Genomic DNA, 27,352 nt, shown 5'->3' with positions numbered 1-27,352 from the left:
GACATTCCCATTTCATTACAATAAAGGGAATTTGTCACTTTCAGTGCAGTGGAGTTATCCTAAGCAGCACCTTCTGCCCCATTATTTTACATTAAAAATGAATGGTTTGGTGGCCTTATCAATAGTAGTTCTATTTATCCCCAAAAAGCCCCTACCACAATATCTACACAGTAGTAATAAATCATTAAGGAAAATAAATTATTTTTAAAATCCTACTTTTCAGATTTTTTTGTCTGTGAATCCATACAAAATACAGATTTTGGTCACATAGCAAAAGTGCCTGGGATATATTTTCCTTTGAGTTGATACAATTTATTGCTTTGACTATGTGCGTGTGTATTTGCTTTCTTTACAGCTTTTGCAAAGATTATTGGATGACCGCAAGTCTACTGTGGAGGTAATCAAACGAGAAGGAGAAAAAATTGCTGCCACAGCAGAACCTGCAGATAAAGTGAAGATTTTGAAACAACTGAGCCTCTTGGATAGTAGATGGGAGGCACTGCTTAATAAAGCTGAAATAAGGTAACAAATACTACTTCCCATCTTGAGGAAGAGTAGCAGTGGCTTTAATACTGATACTTTTTTAATACTTTTAAAAAATACTTTTCCTTTTGTTTTCCTATGTTTAACATGTGTGAACATAGCTAGCAAGGGCTGTGGTGCCTCTCTCCTCATTCCTCTAATGGTTGTGTCTTTTAGTCACATCCCAACTCTTCCAAAAAAAAAAAACACATTTAGCCCTGGCTGGTATGGGTCAGTGGGTTGAGCACTGGCCTGCGAACCAAAGGGTTGTTGGTTTGATTCCCAGTCAGGGCACATGCCTGGGCTGTGGATCAGGTCCCCAGTAAGGGGCATGCAAGAGGCAGCCACACATTGATGTTTCTCTCCCTCTCTTTCTCCCTCCCTTCCCCTCTGTCTAAAAATAAATAAGTAACATCTTTGAAAAAAAAGGAAAAAAAACCCATTTCTCTCAGGGGTAATTTCTTCGTTTGTTAATTGCATAGTTATTGCCTGCCTTCTATGTATCAGGCACAGAACTGGCCTTGGTTTACAGGGTGAGTGGTGTCCTCGGGGTATAGTCTAGTAGGGTTTTATAGCAATTGAAAAGTAATGACAAATGTGATGTTTCAAAGCAAAAAGAAAAGTAGGGTTCGGTGGGAGCATTTAATAGGAAGAATCTAGTCTTGTGGCAGGGAAGTGAGAGCTAAGCTACAAAAGGAGGAGTAGGAGTTAGCTAGGACACTAGACAGGTGAAAGGGTGTTGTAACATATATGAAGGCCAGGAAGCCCGGAGCATGGCTCCGCTGGGCTTCTGAGCTCAATGTTTCTTTATTACATTTCTGCTTTCTCTCCATTGACCAGTTTTGAGTAGTAGTGGCATTGAAGTGCAGCCACTTAGACTTGGTGGGTAGAAAATAGATGAACCACTGAACAGAATGGGTATTTCCATAAATTCCTGCCTCCTTTGGAGCTAAATGGTGAAGGGAAAAATTTGACTAACCTTGAACTATGGAGTAAAAATAATTGTAGGTCTAGGGCCCTAGAATAAGGTGCACCTAAGGAGGTTAAAAACGTTATGTTGACCTTTAATATGTGTCAGTAGATGACTCCTCCTCTCTGATGCACCAGGACACCTGGCTCCCATGGGAGATACCCGCTACTTTTTTCCCTAAAATAAATGTGTTCAATAAATAATACCTTCTTGTCATTATTATTGATGATATTGTTGTTATAACATTACTACTGTTATTATAGCTATTATTATTTTAAGTATTATAACCTAGTTATTAGGACTTTTATAAGATTCAGGCATTCAAGGTTGTTCTGTTGTTATTCAACCTTAGCTTTATTTAATGGAACTATTTTAACATGTTCTTTAAGTGTGACAGATTTTAATTTTAACCTTAGAAGTTTCCTACAAAAATGTTTAGAACAGAATTCAGGAGCATGAATGAAGATTTTTCTTGAATGCTTCACACAGTCTTCATCCCTAAAGGACCTTTATCTTGCCACATTTGTAGGAACCGTCAGCTGGAAGGTATCTCGGTGGTGGCACAGCAATTTCACGAAACCTTAGAACCGCTGAATGAGTGGCTTACAACCATGGAAAAGAGGCTGGCAAACTGTGAGCCCATAGGAACCCAAGCATCTAAACTCGAGGAACAAATTGCACAGCACAAAGTAAGATACCCATCACACATTAGTAAGATTTAGTTCTCTCCTTTTTCTTCACAGTTTTATGCCATAAATTTGAGTTATGTATTGTGTTATGCGTAATTGTGAATTAAATTCATTTCAAGTATCATCTCTTCATTCTATTTATGTTTTCATTTTCATTTGTCCATTCTGTTTGTTTCTCTTTTTGTAAACTTTGTTTAGGCCTTAGAAGATGACATCATCAATCACAATAAACATTTACACCAGGCTGTTAGCATTGGCCAATCCTTAAAGGTTTTGAGCTCCAGGGAGGATAAAGATATGGTGCAGAATAAATTAGACTTCTCTCAAGTGTGGTACATTGAGATTCAAGAGAAAAGTCACATCAGGTCTGAGCTCCTCCAGCAGGCCCTGTGTAACGCTAAGATTTTTGGGGAAGATGAAGTGGAGCTGATGAATTGGCTGAATGAAGTGCATGGCAAACTGAGCAAGCTCTCAGTCCAGGATTACAGCACTGAGGGCCTGTGGGAGCAGCAGTCTGAACTTCGGGTATTTTGATTTATTTTATTTTATTTCACTTTATTTCCATTTTGGTTGCCATTATTTTCTGAGTCTTCCTTATTTCTGTATTGTTTTGTGTTTGCTATGATTTAGGTGTATTGCTATACTCAAGAAAGACTTTGCCTTTGTATACAGATTACTTTTAATGAAGTTACTTGAAAGAAGAGATTGAATGTATCCAATAGCTGGGCTTTTCACTTTTCATTTGTTATTTTATTGTTGTATACAATACCTGGTACCCCAGCATCTCCACGCGGCTCGTTTTCATGGGGCCCTAAGTATTTTCTAAACAGGGGAGTGTTGTCAGTTATGGTAGCTGAGCCTGGGACATGGGCCACAGTCATGGAAAGAAGAGGGTAAACTTGGGAACAATAACAAACATTTTAAAACGTGGTATTTACTCTAATATATCTCTAAAAAACCCAATTAAAGTCCTCTAATATTGACTGATGCTAATACTTATTCAATTTTTCTTTTCCCTCATAAAAATGGTACTGGCACTTTAGGTTCTGCAAGAGGACATACTACTCAGAAAGCAAAATGTAGATCAGGCATTACTGAATGGTTTAGAACTACTTAAACAAACAACAGGTGAGATATCTTTCAAATTAAAAATCACAGAGTCAACATTTTGCTTTGCTTTTGAAGTATTTTGGGAGTGGGGAAAAATACTAACTTTCTAATTTGGGTGTCACTCCAAAACTTTATTCTAGAGAATGCTTTGAAGACAGATCAAGGGTGGGAGGGAATATGATCTCACTTTTTTCTCATGATCTCACTTGAATCTTAATGAAAATTATGTGTATTACTCATCACACGAAAGCGCTGTGGCACAGGAAATGGTCAGAGGCACTCACGGTGCAGTTACATTGGTTTTCCACCTGTGGGAGGCAGTTGTTCTAGATGAACACATAAGCTGGACAATTTTTTAAATTCTAAGATAGACTGTATTCTGTGACACATACTGTGGCTAAATCCAGGCTTCATATTTTCATGCTTAAACTTACTAAGGAAACAGATACAAACTAAGTTGTTTTATTTCTTTTTTATTGATATGAGAGAGAGAGAGAGAAAGAGAGAGAGAGAGACAGCGACAGCGATTTGTTGTTCCACTTATGTATACATTCATTGGTTGATTCTTGTGTATGTCTTGACCAGCAATCAAACCCACAACCTTGGCATATCAGGACGATGCTCTAACCAACTGAACTACCTAGCCAGGGCCTCCTATTCCCACTCAACCCCCAGAAAAATTTCATTTGTGTATAATAATATCTGAAGAAATCCTTCCTCCTTCCCTCCTCCCTTCTTTCCTTTCATGAGCTTATAACATGCTTTTGAAATTTTAGGTGATGAAGTTTTAATAATTCAAGATAAATTGGAAGCCATTAAAGCAAGGTACAAAGACATTACTAAATTGAGCGCGGATGTAGCCAAGACTCTGGAACAGGCCCTGCAGCTTGCAAGCCGGCTGCACTCCACACATGAAGAGCTCTGCACCTGGTTGGACAAAGTGGAGGTGGAATTACTTTCATATGAAACTCAGGTTCTGAAGGGAGAAGCCGCAAGCCAAGCACAAGCGCGACAAAAAGTATGCTGTGATTTATGCATTTTGGATCCATTTGTTATCTTTTGGGGAGTCTTATCCAGACAGGAATGAAATGATATCTTTCTTGTGTCATTACTAATATGCTGAAGGATGCCTTGGTGGGCGGGGACCCAACAGCAATTGGCAGCTGATCAACTGTTTAAACTTTTAGGAACCCAAAGATGAAAACAGTGTATTATAATTTGTTTTCAGAGTCTTATAGTTTATTACACATGAGACAGAATGCTGAAAACAGAAAAAAATAAAATAAAGGAAAAGGATCATTGTTTCCAGAGATACACATAATTTGGTTAGAATAACAATATTTTTATGAGACAGATGCATAACATGAGGTGGCTTTTAAAATTCTATTGCAAATGTGATCTTCTACTATGCTCATCATTTTTCTTTTCAGATATATCAGCTTTTTTTTTATCATCCCTGAAGTATCGTCATATGTGGGGGAAAGGGAGTTGGTGAGGTCAGTCTTGCTGAGCTATCATGATTCAACTGGGATGATTTAAAGCCAATATGTCCTCATTGAGGATCACTTGGTTCTGGCTTGGACTTTCCTCTTTATTTTACTTTTCTGGTACCTGATCACTTAGAGGTTACCAGAAAGCAAAGAGTAATACATAACTTGCTTTTGTTTCCCAATTTTTAAACATATTAAATTTCAAAGATAAATCTTGCCATGTTGACAAATGAATTGTTTTTCAGAACTTTTCAGGAAACACTTTCCTGCTTGCTTTAAATAACAAAGGTTTGTAGAACTTAGCTGAGACTCAGGGGGCCAGAGCATTGCATTTCGTGGCCTGCAAAGGACTTTTGCGCCCAGAGCGGTTAAAGAAAAAGCCTGTTCAAACACGCAAGCATTACCCACAGATTTGTGTGTTTTCTTAATTCTGTTTTCAGGAGCTTAAAAAGGAAGCTAAGGACAGCAAAGCCTTACTGGATTCCCTTAACGAAGTGAGCACTGCTTTACTGGAACTGGTACCGTGGCGGGCGAGGGAAGGACTTGAAAAAATGGTGGCTGAGGACAATGAGCGCTACCGACTGGTGAGCGACACCATCACTCAGAAGGTGGAGGAGATCGATGCTGCTGTTCTGAGATCACAGCAGGTAGGGGCCAGTGGTTTGCTGTCTAGGCAATAAAGTTTCTCCAGTTGTTCCCAGAGCCTTTACCTGAACAAAGGTTTCTGTTAATAGTGTTTCCATTCATTTGTTCTGCTTCAAAAATGGAAGGAGGAATTTGAAAAGAATTTGGGTTGCTTTAACATCTGAGTGCCAGGGCAAGGCTAATCTGCACATTGTTAACAGCCATCTGCCTCATTGTTTCCCCAGACTTATCCTTACCAAATCAGCCACTGGGAAGATCCACCCTGCTTTCCCAACAAAAAGCTTTCTGTGTACATGTATATGCATATTGCTAATGTTAATTAAAGCATTGGCCAAATCTAATCTCCATGTGAGTAAATATTTTGAGTTGTCATGTAAGTCAGTATTAACTGTTCATTTACACGCAGCTATAGCAAAGAGAGGCTGCATTCTTTCTAAAAAGGAAACTGTTGTATTGGTAGAAATTTTTCCGAGGATGGCTGAAAAGGGGGAAATGATGGTTTCTGACCTATCTGTGACTCACACAGAGTTGTGGTTCCAAAGAGTTTTATGGGCAGCCAGCTTTTAGTCACAGCTCCCTCAGAAAATTGTGGGCAATGAGGGAAGTCCTGGAGATAGAAGTTTATAATACATATTTTGATTAACTTTTATTGAAATCTCTGAATATTTACATTGTCATCAGACTCTTACTGCGAACTTTCTGTGATGGGGTTACGTGGTGTTACAGTGTGCTTCAGAGCGGAGCTTGAGAAGGTATATGACTAAGCTGTTACTAGGACAAGCCAAAAGCAAGAAACACAAATCAAGCAGGTTGTGTGGGAGCATCCAAAATTAATTTTCTAAGGTTGCTGTAAAACTGTTATTTATCTAGTTGTGAAGCGTAATGCTTCACTGCTCATTCCAGTGCTCTGGAATCACAAAAGTGGATGAAATACAATGACAGCACAAGGCCTGCCTAAGAAATTTTTGCGAGGGAGGGCATTCATGCCTGAGGGATGTATTTTCATGACTGTTTTCAAAGTTTGAAGGACTGTGTATGCCTCATTATTGTAAGAAAATAAGTGTGTTACTTTGTGAAGTTTATTCAAATATTTGAAAATACTGACTTTTTTTTTCCACCAAAATTTATTCTAACATTTTAGAATTGGCCCTGGAGACTTCTATAAAGAGCAAGACAAATATTCTGTCCTTTTGGGAGTAGTTAACTATAGTTGGTTAGTTCAGTGAAGCAAGACTATAACGAGGGCAAGGTGACAGGTTGAGCTGGTATCGGTTAGTAAGCTCTAATGTGTGCCAACGTCATTAACCATAGCCCAGTTCTGTTTAAGGCTTTACAGTGTTTTCCAAAGTGAAAAACAATAATAACCAGGTCAGTATATGTCTTCTAGAATCCAAAGTATATATCCCTTAGGAAAATAACGGTTAACTTTTCTCCTGATAAAATCCTTCCTTGCAGAAAATGTTAAGATTTCCTGAAAGAATACAGAAAAACTTATGGAAAAAAGGATGCATAAACAAAGTGGTCTCTGTCCTTCCAGCCTCCCTTTAGAGAGAGAGAATGTGTAGAGTAGAAGTATTTTAGTACCAGTAGGTCCTACAACTAATGTTAGTGCCATTAATGTCTTCTGGTCGTTCATCTGTATTTACTCTGTATTTATATGTGCATTCCTTTGAAATGCTCACAAGTCTGTCCAATAAAATACCTCCAGTAATAAAGAAAACCAATAAAGTGTACTTAAGTTAACAAAAAAAAAAGAGAGAGAAAAAGGAAGAAGAAAAGAAAAGAAAAGAAACCTCCAATAAGGCTAAACAGACAGACACACAGTTTCGAGCTGGGAGGAGCGTGTGCAGTGTGTGGCGAAGTGACTTGCCGATGGTCGCACAGCTAGCGAGTGGTGGAGCTGCAGCCACAATTTCATCCAGACCTTGTGTTACCGCACTAGAGCGCCTCCTTATAAATTAGCCGGGGAGGGAAAAGCCTGAGGGGGATCCATTTACTTTCTCACCTCCTTCATTAATCTGAAGGAAGGTGCCATTATTGCAGCAAAATGGAAGTATGCAATGAGGGTATTTCCAGTTTATAAGGGCTATGGGACACGAGAATGCAGCACCCAAAGGATCATGAAAGGTCACTTGCTTTCCAGTACCTGTCTTTCTGATTTGGCAGAGATTTTAGTTTTATAATTAATAGAGTAGTTTCTAAACTCGTAATTTTCAGGTTTCTAAAGGAGCTAATATATCGCTGAAATTAGTTTACAACCTTGACCACTTAGAGATTTTGGAATTAGGACCAGAGTACAATTTGATAATGAAATGTTCATTTCCCTTTTACCCAATGATAATACATCACAGAATATGAAAGGAATGTTGAAAAAAAAACTTTAGACCTGATATTAACCACATATTTTGTTATTACTTGTTTTTTGATGTATAAACAAATCATCTACCATTTGTCTTTTCCATTTGAAACATAGACATGATCTGAACACAGTCCATCTTTTTAGACATATCTTCAGACACATACACTTTACTTTATTAACATTACTCCATCCCAGATCCCTTCCTCCCAAATTACCACACCCACAAATGTTGGGGTAAGGATATGTGCCTTGAACAAGACTTGGTAATTTTTAAATTTATAGAGCGACCTAGCTAAGTTAAAGTAGATTTTGAATACCTGTTTTCCAAGCAAATTTCTAATTTCATTTTTTACCCACATTAAGGTTGTTTATATACAGATCTACTACCTTTATAATGTTATAACCTGCTTTTTGGAGTTAGGTAAGTGCGTGGGGACTTCATGAACTGCCAGGCCACAATCACAGAGTGTATTGATTTTTTGAATATTGATATGAAAGATATCCAGGCAAAGATAGAAAAGAATTAAAGTTTGAAGACAGAAGGGATAATAGAGATATTTTTAAATTTACATTTACTTTGTAACTACCCTGTGTAAGTTGTTTAAAAAGTTCTGATTTGGCATGGTTAGATTTTTCCATGTTAATCCTATATTCACAATAGCAGTTTTGAAAAAGATGTGCCATTAAATTTTGAAATCATAGAATTAAGAGCTATGTGCAAATCTGAGTGATGGCCATTACTATTTGGGTAACAGTTGAATGGCCTCAATTATGGGCAAATGCGTGAGGACTGTATACATTCAGTGCTACCAGTCACCAGCCCCCAGCTCTGACTGCTGATTTGTAGGCATTGATATTCTGAAGAGGATATTCTTTTAAAAAAAGAATTGGCTCATTCATTACTTTTAGGAAAAATTGGAGGGGAACAAGGCAGCTTAGTAAATAGTAGGGTAAGCTTTATTAAATAAATAAGTAAACAGAACAAGACAGCTACCTCCTAACATTGAGTGCCATTGTCCGAGGGTCCGAGTTAGAAACGGTACCTATATTTGCATGTTAAAACTATACAAAGTAATATACATTCGTTGCTTTCTTTGTTGAATTGCAAATTGAACCAAATGAGCCATGTGGAAATGGGGAAAGGCACTTTTGCTTAAAAGATGTACAAACTGGTAGCCTGAATTCTGACTACTGCGATTGTTTAAACCTCGGAGAAGTTTGTAGTCTTTTGCCTGTTATAAATGTGCAGTCCTCAGAATTCGCTAATATGTGGCCATCTCTCTGGGACTGAAAATCCCAGGCACTCCTTGGGAGTTCTAATAGCCTGGTTTATTTTAGCAGGGCCATCGTAACCCCACTATAAAGGCACATGTGTTGGTGATTTGGGTGCAATTAAAATAAAGAGCTCATTCCGTCACTAGGAATCAGCCTTGAAGAAAAATAACACCTGTTTATTTCTTTTAAAGAGCTAGAAGGAAACCTCCCCCACGGAAGTGAGATTTGTTTAGACTCTCCAGGTGTTGGGGGTGGGAAAATAGGGGCTGTGTTATTAATAATATGAAGCAAAATGGAAGGAAGTGCTAATCAAAAGAAAGTGATAAGATCCTCACCAGGGGCAGGGAGTAAAAGGATTTCCTTGAGGTTAAGATTTCTTATCACTCTATCTTCCTCAAACTCCATTTCCACTCAAGAGAAACTTTCTAGATAAGTACGAAAGCAATTTGTCAGAGATTGGAGAAATGTTTAAATAGCAAGTTAAAACCTACCACTTATTAACAGTTGCGGTATTGGAGCCAGTTTTGGTGAAATCACATGAGTATTTTTCGTTCCCAGAGCCAAAGAACAAGGGATAAACCATGGTAATAAGTAAGACTGCAGCCTCCAGGGTTCAAATCAGACCATCTCAGTTCAAATCTCAGATCCAAACTTTAGTAGCTGGGTAACCTCTGGTAACTCAGTTAATTTCTCTCTGCCTCAGTTTTCTCAGCTGTAAATGGAGTTAATGGTAATACCCACATTATATAATTATTGTCAGGATCAAAGGAGATATTATACTTTAAGGACTTAGTGTGTTCAGTAGAAGCCTGGCTGTTATCCTTTTAGAGAGTGTTTTTCAAGAATATTTAGAGAGAGCTGATTAAAATGCCTTTCTCTAACTGGTAGAAAATTTCTGAAATGCTAGTTGAACTATAATGGAAGTTACAGTGGCTAAAGTTGATGACCAGACTCCATTGATGATACTATTAAAGTATTTCCCAGAATGCAGTTTCGGATGCTATTATCTACAATTTATTTGAAGTCAGTTTTTACTACTTACATGAACAGTAGGCCAATTTATTGAAATTTGTCTAGAAATCTTGCTCTTGTGTTGGTCACATGTAAAATAAGCAGTTTTTATTGTTCATTAGAAACACATTAGTAGTCATTTAAAAGTCATAAACCTAAACAAAGGGCCTTGACTTACTGTAAATTGCTTAATGTAGTCCCTGTGGCTATTTCATTTGTTGCTAAATAATAAATATTTGTCAATTTAATAAAAAAAATAATTGAAAGACAGAAGGGAAATTTCTGAGGGAAGCCTTGTTTTCTTTCCTGAGAGCAAGTATTTGCCTGGTTGAAGAAACAATGTTTGACTTTCAGCTTTCCATTTTGGCAACTAAGATGGTATCATTATGCTGTTTTTCCTTGGTTACTTTTTTCAAGAGATGGAGATGTAGTATTAAATTAATATGGACAGTAACAGCCTGATTTTCTTCATGAGGACTGCCATATAAATACTAAAGATAACAAACACAAACAAGAGGGGTGGTGTGTCACTTTATTTTTTTCAGGAACTAGCAGAAGAAAAAAAAAGCGTTACTGTTTATTTGGATATCTTGCAGTATTTGCAGTCACGTAGAAAGGCCTTGACTGTTTTTCTCAATTTTGTGCTCTTTAAGTGAATCATATAATGAAGTTCTACCTTTAAGTTTCATTGTATATGGCTTTAAAACTAATAATCCATGCATAGAAGACTCTTCCCCTTGTTTGTTTGATTTTTAATTTTTATTGAATTTATTTGGGTGACATTGGTTAATAAAATTATATAGGTTTCCGACATACAATTCCCTAGTACATCGTCTATATATTGTATTGTGTGTTCACCACCCAAAGTCAAGATTCCTTCCATCACTGTTTGTCCCCCGTCCTTCTCTACCTCCCGCCACCCCCTTTTTCCCTCTGGTAATCACCTGTTATCTGTGTCTATGAGGTTGGTTTTTTCTTTTTTTGCTTAATCCTTTCTCCTTTTTATTCAGCTTCCCAACCCGCCTCCCCTCTGACAGCTGTCAGTCTGTTCTCTGTATCTATCAGTCAGTTTCTATTTTGTTTGTTCATTTTGTCCATTAGATTCCGCGTGTAAGTAAAATCATACGTATTTGTCTTTCCCTGACTGGCTAATTTCACTTAGCATAATACATCTGTTTTCTAACCATGTTAGCTAATAATCCATGCATAGAAGACTCTTCCACTTGTTTTTAATGAAGATTTCTTTTTCCGCATCTGAAGCTGATGAATTAGTTCATGAATTTTTTTTCTGTTTCACTCCATCCTCTCATGAGTCTGCGTAATGTTGCATAGTGTTTTAAAAGTAAGAATTATTTTTTTTAATCTAGTTTCTTATCTCCACCTTTCTTACCCCTCAGCTAGTTATTCCCCTACCCCATCTGGATTTCCAGGTTCTTTTGAAAAATTAGAAGGCCTGGCAGTACTGGATTTGAATACTCCCAATGTCCATTCCCTGTTAAACCTTCCAACTGAGGCCATTGTTGGTTACCATTTATTATTGGGGCTTGTGGTGTCATTTACCCACTTTACTCATTTATGATTAAGTGCTTGGCACTGGAAGGCATTGGAGTTTATCTGATGCAAGGTATTGAAAGTGTTCCTGCTCTTTGACTTGGTAGTCAACGTCTAGGAATCTACCCTACGGAACTAATTAGAGATGCCAATGGAAATTTATATACAAGGATATTCATTACAGGGTTGTTTATATAATAGCAAAAAAAAAAAAAGAACCCAAAAAACCAGAGAACCTAAATGAAAATATCCAAGTGTGCTAGAATACAATAGTGTTATTTAAAAATCACACTTAAAAGAAAATGACATGGGCAATGTTTATAATAAATGAAAAAGCAGGATATGAAACTATTTATACAGTATTATCCCAGACCTTTGTAAATCTTTCTCAACTCCTGAAAGAAAATTCACTAGAATACCAATGGTATTAACTCCAGTTTTTAATTTTCTTCTGTATATTTTTCTGTACTTTATGAATTTCTACCATGAATTACTCTTATGATTGGGAAATTAAAATCTCTTGAAATATTTGAGAATGCTCTTAAAGTGTTTTCTGATATTATTAAATGAAATGTAAAAAATTGTAGACAAGTCATTTGGGGATATATTCAGCATACATAGAAACATTTTGTCCATACACTTTTAATACTAGATAATAAATAAATGGAAATGTTTCGTTCTTTTTGCTAGAAATTGTGTACTTGAATAGCAGGATATCTACATATCATATGGATTAAAGTGATGAGGAAATGACTGAAAGACAGTATGCATCTGTTGACTTTTATAGCTGTTCAACTTGGATATTACTCCTTAGGAGAAAATTCTTAGGACTACCGAAACAAAGGCAGCAGTGTTCAGCATGCTAAAATCATGAATGCCGGGCTATGGGATCAACATGTTTTAAGAAATTGTGCTTAATTACACTGTGAAAGTTCTCCTTTCTTTATAACTTAAGTCATTATCATGAGCTATTTCAGGATGCCATGAAGGGATAAGCTCAGATTTTCCACTTGTGTAATAAGAATATTTAAACGAAAGGTAGATAGATATTTTTCTGGCACCAGTTACAGAAACTTGCTAATTATTTATCTTTCGTTTAGTTTGACCAAGCGGCTGATGCTGAGTTATCCTGGATTACTGAAACAGAAAAGAAATTGATGTCTCTGGGTGACATCAGGCTTGAGCAAGACCAGACTGCTGCTCAGCTGCAGGTTCAAAAGGTGAAGGACATTTCCAATTGTACCTAAATTATTTGCGAATCTAGAAAATGTGCTCGCATATTTCACTTTGCAAGACCCCACTAGTGTAACTTGCTATTTTCAATTACTTTGCCTAATTGCTTTCATTTTATTCTACGTTTTCTTTTTTAAAAACCTTTATTTTTGTAAATCACAGACATTCACCATGGAAATTTTGAGACACAAGGATATTATTGACGAACTTGTTAAATCTGGACATAAAATCATGACCACGTGCAGTGAAGAGGAAAAACAATCAATGAAGGTATAATCTTGTCTATGTGACTGGTAGTGACACTCTTGAACAAAAGCATGTGTTGTGCTTTCAGTCCTAGAGAAGCATTTTTCCTTTATCCACAGCTGCCATTTAGAAAACTAAACCATTACTTGCAAATAAGGCGTTTTTCAAGCTTCCAGAATAACAGTGAAAGGACTATTCCTTAAGGGAGTTACCCTGGGGAGAATCTTTTTTAATGTACAAAAAAGTGATTAAACTTTGAACCCTTGACTAACTGGTACACATTAAGCTTTCAATTAATGTTAATTGTATTATTGCCATTATTATCAGTAATAAATTGTTATTATATATGTCACCTGTTATATACATGCTACAGAAACATTTGGGCCTCTTGAGGCTGAAAGAAAAACCAAGATATGCGGTTCTGCCTAATGCTGAAATCCATTCTTTATGAAGTTACTGTAAGCTGTATAGGAAAAAAATTAGCTGACTAATTAAGGAAGCATCTAGTTTATGTACTTTTAGTAATTCTTTAAATTGATTCAAAACCAGCCACAGTAAAAATGTTTAGTTCAATTCATATTCCTACATCTGAGCAGCCTGAAGAAATTAACCCTTATAGTAGGAAAATATTCCATGGCAAAAACAAAATTATGCAAATACCTATTCTTAAGTCACATTTTAAAAGAGTGTGCATTGTTTTTAAGCTATACCATAGACAAGGTAATCCAGTGCACACTACACAAGTATATTGATACTTTCTTTTTTATTTATCCTCCACAATGGCAATTTATTTGTTTATAATTTAATCTTTCCTTTATTATTTTTATAAAGATTCTGACATGAAAAGCACAGGTCATCATGAAACAATTTCTCTTTCATTCTGTGGTTTATTAGATTACTGTTGTGCTTTATCTTCTGCTATTAGTTTATGATGTGAATTTATACCATAATCTAGATTACTGTGACTACCCCATAAAATCAGTGGGTAGCATATTATTCTACATTAATTCTAATGTATAATTAATTTTGCTGACCACAAGTTCCTCTTACAATTTCATTAGTGAAAAGTGGCCTTTTTTTTTTTTTTTGAGAAAGTAATGTAAATGTTTCTAGACTCAGGAGACTTTGTTTTTCAACATAGAAGATATTGTAAGAATGGTTGGAGAATTTTGCTTATTATGTTTGGAGAGCTCAGTGTCTTACCCTTAAAAATCTGAGGCCTTGCTTGTTTGCTTGTTTGTTTATTTATTTATATTTTTGTATGTGTCAGTTAAGCATATTTTTTTGAGAAGTTATACCATTAAATTCCATGATTTTTGATGATTGTTTAGAATTCCATTGTTGTATGAATATATCATAATTTATTAGCCTGGTCTCCAACTGTAGTACTTTTAAGATGTTCCACACTTCGGCTCTTTTTTACATATATATGTATATATACATGAAAGGGTACCCAAAAACCCCAGAATTAGCTTCAGGAGGTCAGGCCCCTTGTAGTACAGGCTTTCCCTGCTAGGTGGGCATTCTAGGAACTCATCTGTATCGGTGTACCAACTGGCATTGTTGTGAGAGGCTGCATGCGTTTGGCTCAGTGAGTGTTTTTATAAGACTCTTTCGTCACATATGTCCATTTCATGATGAGTGATTTACAAATGCACCTGTTCATATCTCGCAGAGTGTTCAGTTTTTGAGCAAAAATGGCATGCTCCCTCAGCCCCCACCCTCCCTGTTCATGTGATCTTGTCCCGAGCAACATTTTTGTTTGTTTCACTGGATGAAAAAACTCCTCAAAGGGAATTGTTTTGCTGATATGGAAGAGGTGAAACGAAAAACAGCAGAAGCACTAAAAGGCATCAAAATCAATGAGTTCAAAAACTGGTTTTGAGCAGTGGGAAAAATGTCTGGATAGGTATATTGCGTCAAATGGAGAGTCCTTTGAAAGTGACTGAGGTTTAATCATGTAAGAATAAATACACAATTTTTTATAAATAAATTCCATTTTGGGGGAGTTCTATACATACCCATGTGCTCGCACACACACGTTTTTAAAATTATGGTAAGAACACTTAATATTAGCATACAGTAGACTATTATTCAGTCTTAAGAAGGACGGACACCCTGCCATATGCAACAACATGGATGAACATGGAGGGCCTTTCTTTAATTTAAAATAAACTTTTTAAAATATATAGACAATTAAAATATAAGTAGCTTTTATTGATTTAGCCATTTAACGTACATTGCTTAGTGTCTGCCCGGCACCAGGAGTAGTGCTGGACCAAACATTCTTGTGTGCATGTGCTGCTTGGCTTGCCTCATCACTCAAACGCATTTCACCGTCTTAATTTCTAGAAAAAACTGGACAAGGTATTGAAGAACTATGACAGCATCTGCCAGATAAACTCAGAGAGATACCTGCAGCTAGAAAGGGCACAGTCCCTGGTTAGCCAGTTCTGGGAAACATATGAAGAACTCTGGCCATGGCTGACAGAAACACAAAGAATCATCGCTCAGCTTCCCGCCCCTGCCCTTGAGTATGAAACCCTAAGACAACAACAGGAAGAACATCGGGTAAGCTTGGTGTCAAAAAGAATCTGGTATTCCTCACTAAAAGAGAATTGTATTTTGTTTGTTTGTTTTTATTGTATAGTTAGACACCTTTGACATGGTTAGGATATTTTAGCAATATCATGTTCTGGTCTGCACAATTTGCTTACCTGTTATCCACGTTTCCAGTGAGAAGACTCATACGGAAGGACCACACTAAGTATGTCAATAATTATATCACAGCTTTTATAGGAGAGTACATAGTATAAAGTGGGTAAAAAACAATTTCTGCCACTTACAATGTTAGAGAAATAAGCTTTTGAAATACTTTTAATTTGTGCATATTGATTGCTTTTAATTTATATATATTGACTAAGTTTTATACTTTATGTGTAGTGGTGAGAGCAATCTAGAATGTAAGCGAAGAGTAGAAATACATGGACATGACATCACACAGACAAGGCCACTGAGCTTGCAGAAATTGTGCAATATAACAAATATGTCAAAATAGCAATGTCATGAAAGCTAACTCAGTGAAAGGAAGAAATGCTGAAGTACGAAGACAAATTGTTTCCCTTTTCTTCACTTTATGTACATGGAACTCCTTTGAGGTTGCCTGCCCCTGTAAGCATACAGGAGTAACCTAGAGAGTTTATTTACATCTACAATTGTTAACATGTTTAAAATGTATATGTAATGGCATTAGGAAGCTCTCATTCCAGCGGTCACTTAAATGTTAACATAATTTAAAATCTTGCAAAAGTTTGAGTGAAAGAGGGTGCAAGACTGTCAGAAAAAGAATCCAGAGTTCTTGCAATTTATGTACTTGTGAACCTAGTTTTTCTCCCAGATCTGTACAAGATGTACTCTGAGACTAATTGCGTGTGTGTGTGTGTGTGTGTGTGTGTAAACTTTAACTCAGAGTATATTACATGACTGTTTGAAGTATCTGACGTACTTATTAATCTCGTTTGTTTACTTTTTTAATGTATTCACATTGAGGAATATCTCTAACTGAAGTATCTATTTAGAGGAGATCTTTAAAGAATACTTTATTTAATATAAAGTGGAGATTCTGTGGAGTTCTATCTAAATCATTCAGCAAGAGAAAGGCTTACAAACTATGTAGACTTCAACTGAATTTTAGTGTAAAGGTTTATTTGTGGCTGAAATCCTGATGCCTACCCATTGGATGAGTTTTAATATAAAATTGTGGATTTCTTCTACTCTGAGTTGAGATTTAATTAGCTTTGTTACTGGTATAATATCAATTATTATTATTGAACTGAAAATTTCAAAATTGAGTTAATATTTTTGCATAATTTTTCAGCTTTCAAAACAAATTTATGATTTTCTATGTAACGGGAACTACAATACTTTGTAGCCAAGTCTTCAACTTGTGCAAACTAAATTGTTCAGAATATTTGCCACCTTCGAGAATGGCTTTCCTTCTGTAGCTTCACAATATCCTTTTCAGCTATTTTTGGAAATAGCTACCAAATTGAAGTTACATTAGGTTTCTCCAACAACACTGGACTTTTAATGACAGTATGATGCCAAGAATTATTTTGTTGCTATTGAAGCAAAAGACATCTTCTATTGGGCACCTTCTTCATGCACACACATACACCCAAGCAGGCACCTCAGAGGGATTTTCTTGTCTGTCATGAAATGGACTTAAAAAGGCTCATCTCACTATTTCCCAAGCAAAGGTGTCTCATAGTAGTTCTACACAGATGGATCTACTTAGACTCTAGGCAACTCAAGGACGCTTAGATCTCTTGCCCTGGCCGGGTAGCTCAGCTGGTTAAAGCATCATCCCAATATTCGCAGTTTGCAGGTTCAATCCCTAAGGGCACATACAAGGATCAATCAATGAGTGCATAAATAAGTGGAACAAAAATGTGATGCTTCTCTCTCCTTCTCTGTCTCTCTCCCTTCCTCTCTTAAAAAGTTGATCAAATTTTAAAAATTAAAAAATAGAGCTTCTAGATTTCTCATTTAACTTGTGAGTTTGTTTTACAAACATGCCTCATAGAATATTGAAACCAAAGTGTGGGTAACACATTTCTTTTCCAAGAAAGAAATTCCTTTGGCATGTTGGCCAGTGTTACCATCGCCACCTCTATTCTGTAAAGCAGCATGAAGATATGTCTAATAATATAAAATAAAAATAAGAATATCACAGCCCGGACCATCCAGGAGCTAGACTGCAGATGTGACCCTCCCACGTTCTTACGTGCAGTGTGGTAGGTTAGACCCCCATGTTTCTTAAACAATTGAATTTGTAGTTACTTAGCTCTTTCCAAAAGAGTTTTGAGACCACTTTCAGAAAAACTTTAACTATAGCATATTACATTGGAGATTGTTAATGATCTAATAAAGTAATTTTCTCAACAATTTTCAGAATAATTTCTCAACTGATTTTAGTGGGCACTTTCCATAACAATGGCATGTGGCCATCCTGGCAGTTCTTCGTGATGAATGAGCAAATAAAGTATTTGTAGGAAAAGATTGGTAGCTTTTCTCTGGACTGTCCTCCCGGAATATAATTTCTCTCAGAGAAGCTCTTATTTGGGCTGCATAGCAGGTAGCTTGGAGAATACTTTCTGGTGAGGACAAGGAACTGCTGCTTAGAGAACCACATGAATACCATGAAATAAATGGAGCATTCCTCAATGATGCAAGGAAGCCAGCCTCAGAGAAGCCTGCAGGCAACGCCCGAGCTTTCCACCGGGAGTGGTTTGGGATTTGGCCCATGAAATACTACTCAGTGGAGGCCCTGGATTCGATGGAGTGCATATCCTGTGGATTTTTTCATCTCCCCAGAAGGAATGGGGCTTCATTTGGATTTCACTCTAATATAAATATCATTGTGTCTAGTGATATTGTTCAATGTATTCATATGTCATGTTTTTCTTTAAATACACCTTACAAATAATGCTCAGTGTATAGCTGTGTATTTGATAGATTGATTACCCTTGCAGTCTTTAACATTTTAAAATAAGTACAAATCATTCATTCATATGTATATATCATATATGTACATAGACTAAATTAACACATACATATACGTATAATGTAATATATATGTATGCATTCTTATATTGGTTCAAATCTAATTACTATGCCTTTTGGGCTCATATCACCTAATGCAGCTTTATGCATAGTTTTTTTTCTCTCAGCATTGTGGCTCTCTTCTACCGAAGTTATTTCCCCTTCCTTCCTTCCTTCCTTCCTTCCTTCCTTCCTTCCTTCCTTCCTTCCTTCCTTCCTTTTTTTTCTTCCTCCTTCCCTTCCTTCCTTTTATTTCTTTTTTCCTTTTAAATATTTTTCGTGTATGTCATGATTGTGTCTAAAGGGGCACCAAAAGTTATGGCTTGGTCTCTGCAGGTTGGGGTCCTAGAGTAAGTTCAGAATCCTTTTATGTAACGTGACCCTTGGCTACTACTCTTGTCAAAATATGTGATGGTTTGAAATGCATAATGAACTGGGGTTTGGTATTTCACTCAACCAACATTTTGTATGTACCCTTAAAGGGACTTTGACATGACTGAACTGCTGTTTAATCTTGGTGTCAGGGGCATCTCTTCCTGAATTGTATGAGCCGTCATGTAGTAAATGGCCTGTGAGGGTGGGTGGGTTGTTCGGAGTTTTGTCGGCTGGGCGCCTTGGGGTTGTAGGCAGCCGTGCTGTGGAGTGGTGACCCTGAGATCCTGAGAAACTGTTTGGTTTGTTATAGCAACTGCGAGAGTTGATAGCCGAACACAAGCCTCATATAGATAAGATGAACAAAACCGGGCCGCAGTTATTGGAATTGAGCCCAGAGGAAGGCTTTTCTATCCAAGAGAAGTATGTGGCAGCTGACACCCTTTACAGCCAAATTAAAGAAGATGTCAAAAAGCGAGCTGTGGCACTGGATGAAGCCGTGTCTCAGTCTACTCAGGTAATTGTTTGCACCAGAAATAAGATTGGGTTCTTCCAAACAGCAGAGCACTGAAGGACATTTTCCTGGACCTCCCAATTAAATTTCAACTAAAAGTATTTCACTACATTATCATTAGAGTATTGATATCTTTGTCTCTCAGAAGTGATACTTCCTTTTGTCTAGTCCTCGTATTTCTCTGTCTGCTTATAGATAAAATAAAAAATAATTTTCAATGACTTGAGAAATGTATAGTTGTCCACATTATCCAAATATTTAAATAAGAGTCCATCCAGAGTAGAATGCAGTATTTGCCATTGGGAGAAATAAAAGAAAGCGTTATTATCATTACGAATAAAACACTCCCAAGAAGGCAAGAAAAAAGAATGAATGGACGGGCTGAGTAAGAAGAAAAAAATATAAAGTTGGAAAACGATTTTTTTAAATTTGTGAAGATATCTTTTTTAAGAAGTTGCATTTGAAATTGCCTGGAGATTTTCCATTTTTAAGATTTGGTTTTTATTATTAGACATACTGACATTAGAGTGGTCCATTTTCTATAATCCTGAGTTTTTGTAACTTTGCTTCATTATCTATGGTACTTTTGCAAATAGGAATTTAAAATTCTTTCATTAATCTGATTATGTGTTTGATCATGAATTAAATACCAGCTTTCAATACAACATCAAGAAGATTTAACATTTTTTCAGTTCAGGAAACTTTTAAGAAATTTCTTTAATCAAAAATGCTCAGGATTTTCATATTTATTAATATAACTTTTTTTTAGGATGCTAAAACAATCAGTAAAAGTGAATAAGACAATCAGTTTTGATAGACAAACACCCAGATCATTGAGCTTACTTTACAAAGTTAATTAGAATTAAAATAACAAGGTGAAACAGTAGATGAGATGCTGCTGTCAGATGGCCCACTTATACATTAAAATATACCACTTCTTAATTAATACACTCAAGTATTTGCAAGAAGCATTCCAGTCTACATAAGTAGGGCCATGTAAATCATCATTTTAGGAAGTCTTGACACACCAGCTGTATATAATTCTTTGGATGGATATGTCAACGAAAGGGCTGAGATTTAGTTCTTGATTGTGACATTAAATAGATGTTTTTTCTTTCCATTTAAATTTTCATATTTGGTATCACAGATCTTTTCTCATTAAGTGACCCCTTTATTTTACTGCTAGTTCCATGACAAGATAGACCAGATTCTTGAGAGCCTGGATCGTGTTGCGGAGCGCCTGAGGCAGCCGCCCTCTATCTCTGCCGAGGTGGAGAAGATCAAGGAGCAGATCAGTGAAAACAAGAACGTGTCAGTAGACATGGAGAAGCTACAGCCATTGTATGAAACTCTTAAACAGAGGGGAGAGGAAATGATTGCTCGGTCTGGGGGCACTGATAAAGACATTTCTGCCAAAGGTAATAATTTCAGGATACGGAAACAATTGAACTTTACTTTTAAAACAATTCTAAATGTTCGTGCTGTTTACTGACAGTCCAGTCGCATACCAGGGTGCCAGATTTTAGAAAAGGTATTACAAATGCGACATGTTTGGGACTGAAGGGCTGTGTACATTAATCCCTTGTTAATGTCTTCCTGTGTTTGTAAAATAATGGGTTAAATACAAAGTGTTCCATTATACAAAAACCATGCATTTTCCGGACCTCTTAAACCAGTTGGTTAAAGCATAGTACCAGTAAGACTAAATCTAAGGAGTTTTTCCTCTTTACTAACTACACTGCCTTGCATAATGGATCCCATAGTGACAGAAATGACAACCATGACCACAACCAGCCATTCTTAAAGATACGAATCAGGGGTCAAAAGAAAAGCATGTGCATAGGTTAGTGGAAATTCATGTTAAGACTACTCTAGAAACAAGCCCAGAATACATATCCTACATTGTTGTACTCCTGGGACTGAAGAGATATCTTTACTCTTGATTTGGAGAGCATAAAGAATATACTAGGGTGGTTATTTCACTGTCCTTGGAATTAAGGCCAGCCTTGGTGAACGTGACACTTGATGGAGTTAGGCCTACTGTGAGCCCACTTGCCTTTGAGCACCCACTTTCATTGGGAAGATCCTTGGTTCAAGAGGAGCAGGACATCCTCAGATCTTATATTTGTCTGGAATAGGCTGTTGGGACCAGTGATACCCTCTAGACTGGGATCAACTGAAATTTTGTCCAATTTCAGACACCATGTTGGATCACCATTTCTGTGGGAACCAAAATGTTCTTCTTTATTGCTTAAATGGGGCTAACATACTGCCTTTTTGTGCTCCCACAGCTGTTCAGGATAAGCTTGACCAAATGGTTTTCGTTTGGGAGAACATACACACGCTGGTGGAAGAAAGGGAAGCCAAACTCCTGGATGTGATGGAATTAGCAGAGAAGTTCTGGTGTGATCACATGTCATTGGTAGTTACCACTAAAGATACTCAAGATTTCATCCGGGATCTGGAGGATCCTGGAATTGATCCCTCGGTGGTAAAACAACAGCAGGAAGCAGCAGAGGTGAGCAGAATATCCCATTTAAAGTGAAGAAATAAGTTGGATTCCTTTGGTAAATATTCAGAATTACTCTATTAAAATTTATATTTGGTTCTGAAAGTGAAATGCATAGTGATATAGTAGGAGTATATATTTTAAGATTACTTTCCACCCCTCCTGCTTTTTGCCTAATGTCAGGGCCTCAGTAGCTTTCTTGGTTTCTAAAGTCTCTTTCTTTGCCAGGCCTCTATCCTTGCTGCCAGTCATCTCCCTGAATCTGCTCTTATTGTGTTGCTGCTTGAAACCCCTCAGAGGCATTTGCTGCCCAACTCCCGAGGGCAGGGTATGGGCGCTTGCACCCTAGCTAGCTTGTGCCTGTGGTTCCAAAGCAGTATTTTTTCCTGCTGCCCCTTCACCAAGCGCCCTCTCTTCTAGAACACAACGTGGCATTCTCCAAAACTGTTATGCTCTTTCTGGCCTCTGTATCTTTGCACATTTTATTTTCTCACCTTTGAACATCCTCTTTGAACATCCTACTGGCAAATCCCACTCAAACTCCGAGGTTCAGTTGGACAGTCACCCTCTGTGTAAAATCTTCTCTTACATACTTAGCAGAGTTTCTGTGTGTCCCCATAGTATTTCCTCATGCAAAGGACTCTGTGCATAGTATGACTTATCATTGATTATAACTTTGTCTTTCTTAATGGACTCAAAGCCCCATGAGCAGAATAGTCATATATCTATTTTTCTTTGTATTCCCAATCCTAATTTAGGACTTGTTTCATGCTTGGTAAAGGCTTCTTGAATTAATAAATATATTTAACCAAGAAGATAAAAGCAAAGGTAGAAACTGCGTTTCTGTCACAGTTTTTATTTGTTCTCTTGCTTGTTTGTTCGTAGTTTACATGCACTAGGGTAAAAACATCAATCCAGAGCTAGGTTATCTTGAGTCTATTAAACACACACATTATTTTGTGTGAGGTCTTTGAACTCATGTTTTATTTATGTCTATTTTATATATGTATTGTCAAATGAGTCAGTTTGAAAAACAATGTTTTTCTATGCTTTTTAGTATTGTTTTGTTTGTATTTTTTAAAAAAAGCCATGCTCTAGTATTTGTTACACAGAATTATTTCCTAAATATTACCTTTTCAATCAGCATGAGGAACATTTGTCATTTGTTCCTCAAAGTATGCTTTTTTCCTGTAAAATATTTTTCTGTTATCTTTTCTTGTTGAAAAGTTTTATTGCAGAAACTTAGAAAACAGACAACAAAAATTGATCATAATCCCACCTCCTAGAAATAACTACCATTAATGTTTGTGTGTGTCTTTTTAGTTTTAATGTAGTTTTGCTTAAAACTCTAAGGCTGCCATCTCTTATTCCAGGCCATAAGGGAAGAAATAGATGGACTACAGGAAGAGCTGGATATAGTTATTAACCTGGGTTCTGAACTCATCACCGCATGTGGGGAACCTGATAAACCCATTGTCAAGAAGAGTATAGATGAGGTACGACTAGCATATTTTCTGATCTTATTGGAATGCTATTTTTAAAGATTTCGTTAAATAAAGCATGTTTGATAGAAGCAGTTGAAAACTTAGGACAATAAAAGAGTTTATGTTTATGTTGTAGTTAAATTCGGCATGGGATTCTCTAAATAAAGCTTGGAAAGACCGGGTGGAGAGGCTTGAGGAGGCGATGCAGGCTGCCGTTCAGTACCAGGACGGACTACAGGTAAGGGGACTGCAGCGCCTGCTGGGAGAGGGAATGCTGCTCACTGATGTCTGCGGATTACATGTTGGCGGCACCTCAGGGCTGCGAAGGTGGAGGCAGCCTCCTCGCCTGCTTCAATTCATGTTTGCCCTCAGGGGTATTTCTGACACCTGAAATATGTATGGATTTATATTCACACTTAAAAACATTTTTATACACACTTCAGTGAAATATCCTCTGAAAAGAAATATTTTAATTTTTTTAAGCTAGGAGAAATATTCCCACACAGTGTTTTTCATAAATGGCTCCGCACCAGACACTGCGATGGAACTGAATCTGAGCTCTGTTCTGAAGTTGAGTGGAGCAAGATGGAAGGAGTAAACGCTATCTAAAAATATCACCAAGTTTAACTAAAGTCAGAAGTAAAGAAATTTGATTCGAAGCCAGTGTTCCCCATGAGCTCAAATAGATTTCTAGTTTATTAGGTCATGATCTGTTTTCTTCTTTTTCATATAGATAATTCCTTTTAATAGTTGTTTTTCACGTCCTTTCAGGGTTCTCCTTCAGTTCATTAGCCATTTTTAAGGGTTTTTTTCCTTAATAATTATATTGTCAGTTGAGGCCAATTCTGGGCTATTTCTTGCCCTACCTTCCTTAACTTTATTCCTTTTTCTAATGTTAAGGCTGGCAGGAGTTTAATCTTTTATCCCTCTTACCATATGGAAAAAGCCTAAGTATTTCCATAACACCAAGTGGATATTATTTTTAAAGCTCAGATGAGAACATCTTTTCCTTTTTATTATGCCACTCCATTTCTATATTTGTAAAAATAAATATCATAAGCCAGGCTTTATGCCAGCTGAAAAGCGTTTTGAACTTTGGAAATAGATGAAAAAATTCACTACAAATAAGACCTTATTAAATGTAACTTTCCTCCTCTGTACCCTTCCCTTTTTAACCAAAGTGATAAATTATTGGTTAGATATCAGTGACCAGTAACTAATCAAACTCCAGTTCTTGGTCTGTGAGTCCAGGTCATGATTTTCACGTACTTTGCTACGTCCGAGTTGTGCCCTCCTTCCCAGCTAGAGACGGCACTGTCACTACTTGCAGCCATTTGGCCCCAAGGCAGCCATTAACCATAGGAGGCCGCAGGCTACGCATGTGATTTATCCAGTCTCATTATTACTGCTGTGAAAGCAAGGCCCGTCCTAGGTTGGTGGCATCACCGGTGGGAGCGAAGGGCAACTTGACCTATCAATAGCTGTGCCTAGCTGTAGCCAGAGGCCGAAAGCTCTGGAAGGTCCAGAGGTTTCAAGGTTGGTTGTAAAGTTAAAATAAATTTTATTTCCCAGGTTGCTGCTTAAGTTCTTAGGATTTATTAATTACAACTTTAAACTATCAGATATATTCCATGAACTTTCCCTCTACTCTACGGACTGGCAACTTCATTAAAGTGCAAAATAATTTTGTGTATTCGGAACCTGAAAAAAATGTGAGTTGAGCCTTTTTAGGATGTTTATATTACCTAAAAATAACAAGAGACACAGGAGATTTTTAAGTCTATGCTCAAATTCAGAATAATGTCTAAATATTAATGGCTGTATGTGCAGGATTTTAATACTAATCTAAATGATGCATAAGGGTTTAGTTGAGCCAAATATTTCCCTCAGTGCCAAACAATAAGTTTCTTGACTGTTTGAATAAGTAGATGGGTTTGAATCTTTTTCTTTTAGTATACAGGGTCCGGCAGAAGTAATGCCTCCCTGAGTGGGTTGGTTGGGTGATAATATGGGGGTAATAATTTATAGTTTCAATTTGAATATTTCACCTAAAATATCATATAGTGTGCTTGAGGGCGATATTCTTATGTTACATAATTACATGCTTATGATTTTGTAATAAAAGATTTTGTAATTAAAAAGGGGTGCTATTTGTGCCGGACCCTATATTTACACAATCTGCTTTTAGAGGAATGTAAGAGAGCATAGAGAATTTTATTTCCTGTGATTGAATTTATTTAAACTTTTTTTCAAATGAGCACTTTTTTATTAAGTTCTATGACTACTTAATACTCTATGATTCTATTCAAAATAGAACTTCCTTTGCAAACTTGGATACAGAAGTGGAGGTTACATCCATTTCATATTGTGGTCAACTGTTTCAGTATATTGCTCCTCTTACCTATTTAGATGAACCATCTTTATGATTTGTAAAATAGACTCGTATAATATCTTCACAGGTTTCTGATTGTGCTTTTCTATAACATCGAGATACTGAAGCAATTTGAAATGTACTATTATAACAACACATGGACTATTGTGTTTTGCAGGCAGTATTCGACTGGGTAGATATTGCAGGTGGTAAATTAGCTTCAATGTCTCCAATCGGGACAGATCTTGAAACTGTAAAGCAGCAGATCGAAGAATTAAAGGTATGGGTAGGGGCTAACTAATTTATCAAAGACTTTGAATTTTTAAGTTTTTGATTCACAGTATTCTTTACACAAATTTATTTATTTTATATAATTGAAGTATTATATTTTGATTATGAAACTTGTTTAATGTAGTACCTGCACCTAATAAGGAGTCTATAAGTGTTCCTTAAATAAAAAATATAAAATATTAGTAGTTTTATTAAATCAATATTTATTCTAGAAAAATCAGAAAATACAAAAAGGCAATAAAGGTGGCTTTTTTGGCCACCAAAAGTATAATATCCCCAGAGACAGTTATGGTTTATAACCTTTCAGACATCCTCATATAGGTGGCAGGATGAGGTATAGGGAATGTATATGTAATTTATACACATGTAGATAATACTGTAGGGATTTTTATAACTTTATTATTTGATAGTTTATTATTGTCAATATACATATAGCAACATTTTTATTTTCTTCATTGTGTTCAGAAAAATTAATTTAGTTTTACAGGCTAAAGAACCAAACGTAGGAAATTATGTTTCTCAAAATGTTTGTTTTGTGAATGTTTCTTGTTTCCCATCTGCTTTCCTCTTTATTTTTTCTCTTGGGGTTCTTGATCTCCAGCTGTAAAAATGGCTGGCTTTCTCTTTGCATCCTCTGTGCTGATCATTTATCAAAGTGGGATCAGCTCTTTCCCTCCTAACTTTGTGTCCATCCACAGACATATCACACCATTTTCAATGAACTCTACTAGATTTTTATATAAAATTGTTCTATGGGCTTTAAAAATTGTAGCATTTTCATCTCCAAGTGTGATAACAGAATATTTCATGTAGGAAAAAAAGTGGGGTTTGTTGGGGTTTTTTGGTTTTTTTTTTGAGAATTTTACTGTTACCATCATTAGATTGGGATTTTTTTTATCTGATCATGTAATAACACATCATATATTTTATCTACATTTTTAGCTGTGGAGGACTATATTTTGGATATTTACATATATCTCCATGGTTTTCGTATGGCAGGCATGTTAGGAAGTCTCTCTCTGAAATCAGGTTCTCTGAGATTACATTCCAATTCACCCACTTAGTAGCTTACTAGTTAGAAAGTTATCTAACTGGTCTCCCTTCTG

General features: G+C 36.6%; 1 protein-coding gene across 18 annotated transcripts in view; it reads left to right on the top strand.

The window, feature by feature from the left end:
* DST (dystonin) overlaps positions 1–27,352 on the top strand; it is a 427,647-nt gene that overhangs the window by 357,220 nt on the left and 43,075 nt on the right. For 13 of the 18 annotated variants that reach the window (XM_054569508.1, XM_054569506.1, XM_054569507.1 and 10 more), the window contains 15 exons: positions 356–522; positions 2,022–2,181; positions 2,380–2,706; positions 3,225–3,309; positions 4,068–4,309; positions 5,222–5,428; positions 12,723–12,842; positions 13,018–13,125; positions 15,454–15,672; positions 19,391–19,594; positions 20,778–21,009; positions 21,883–22,109; positions 23,474–23,596; positions 23,721–23,822; positions 26,134–26,235. In XM_054569508.1, coding sequence (XP_054425483.1) covers positions 356–522; positions 2,022–2,181; positions 2,380–2,706; positions 3,225–3,309; positions 4,068–4,309; positions 5,222–5,428; positions 12,723–12,842; positions 13,018–13,125; positions 15,454–15,672; positions 19,391–19,594; positions 20,778–21,009; positions 21,883–22,109; positions 23,474–23,596; positions 23,721–23,822; positions 26,134–26,235 — 2,625 coding nt within the window. The remainder of the gene's footprint in view (positions 1–355; positions 523–2,021; positions 2,182–2,379; positions 2,707–3,224; positions 3,310–4,067; positions 4,310–5,221; positions 5,429–12,722; positions 12,843–13,017; positions 13,126–15,453; positions 15,673–19,390; positions 19,595–20,777; positions 21,010–21,882; positions 22,110–23,473; positions 23,597–23,720; positions 23,823–26,133; positions 26,236–27,352) is intronic. The other 5 variants (XM_054569525.1, XM_054569513.1, XM_054569512.1 and 2 more) reach the window with 1 other exon arrangement.

The sequence above is a fragment of the Pteronotus mesoamericanus genome, unplaced genomic scaffold, assembly GCF_021234165.1.
Source record: "Pteronotus mesoamericanus isolate MK-2021 breed Mesoamerican mustached bat unplaced genomic scaffold, CSHL_Meso_final contig_20, whole genome shotgun sequence".
NCBI lineage: Eukaryota > Metazoa > Chordata > Mammalia > Chiroptera > Mormoopidae > Pteronotus > Pteronotus mesoamericanus.
The sequence above is the reverse complement of the archived record's forward strand: the minus strand, read 5'-3'. Positions and strand labels throughout refer to the sequence as shown.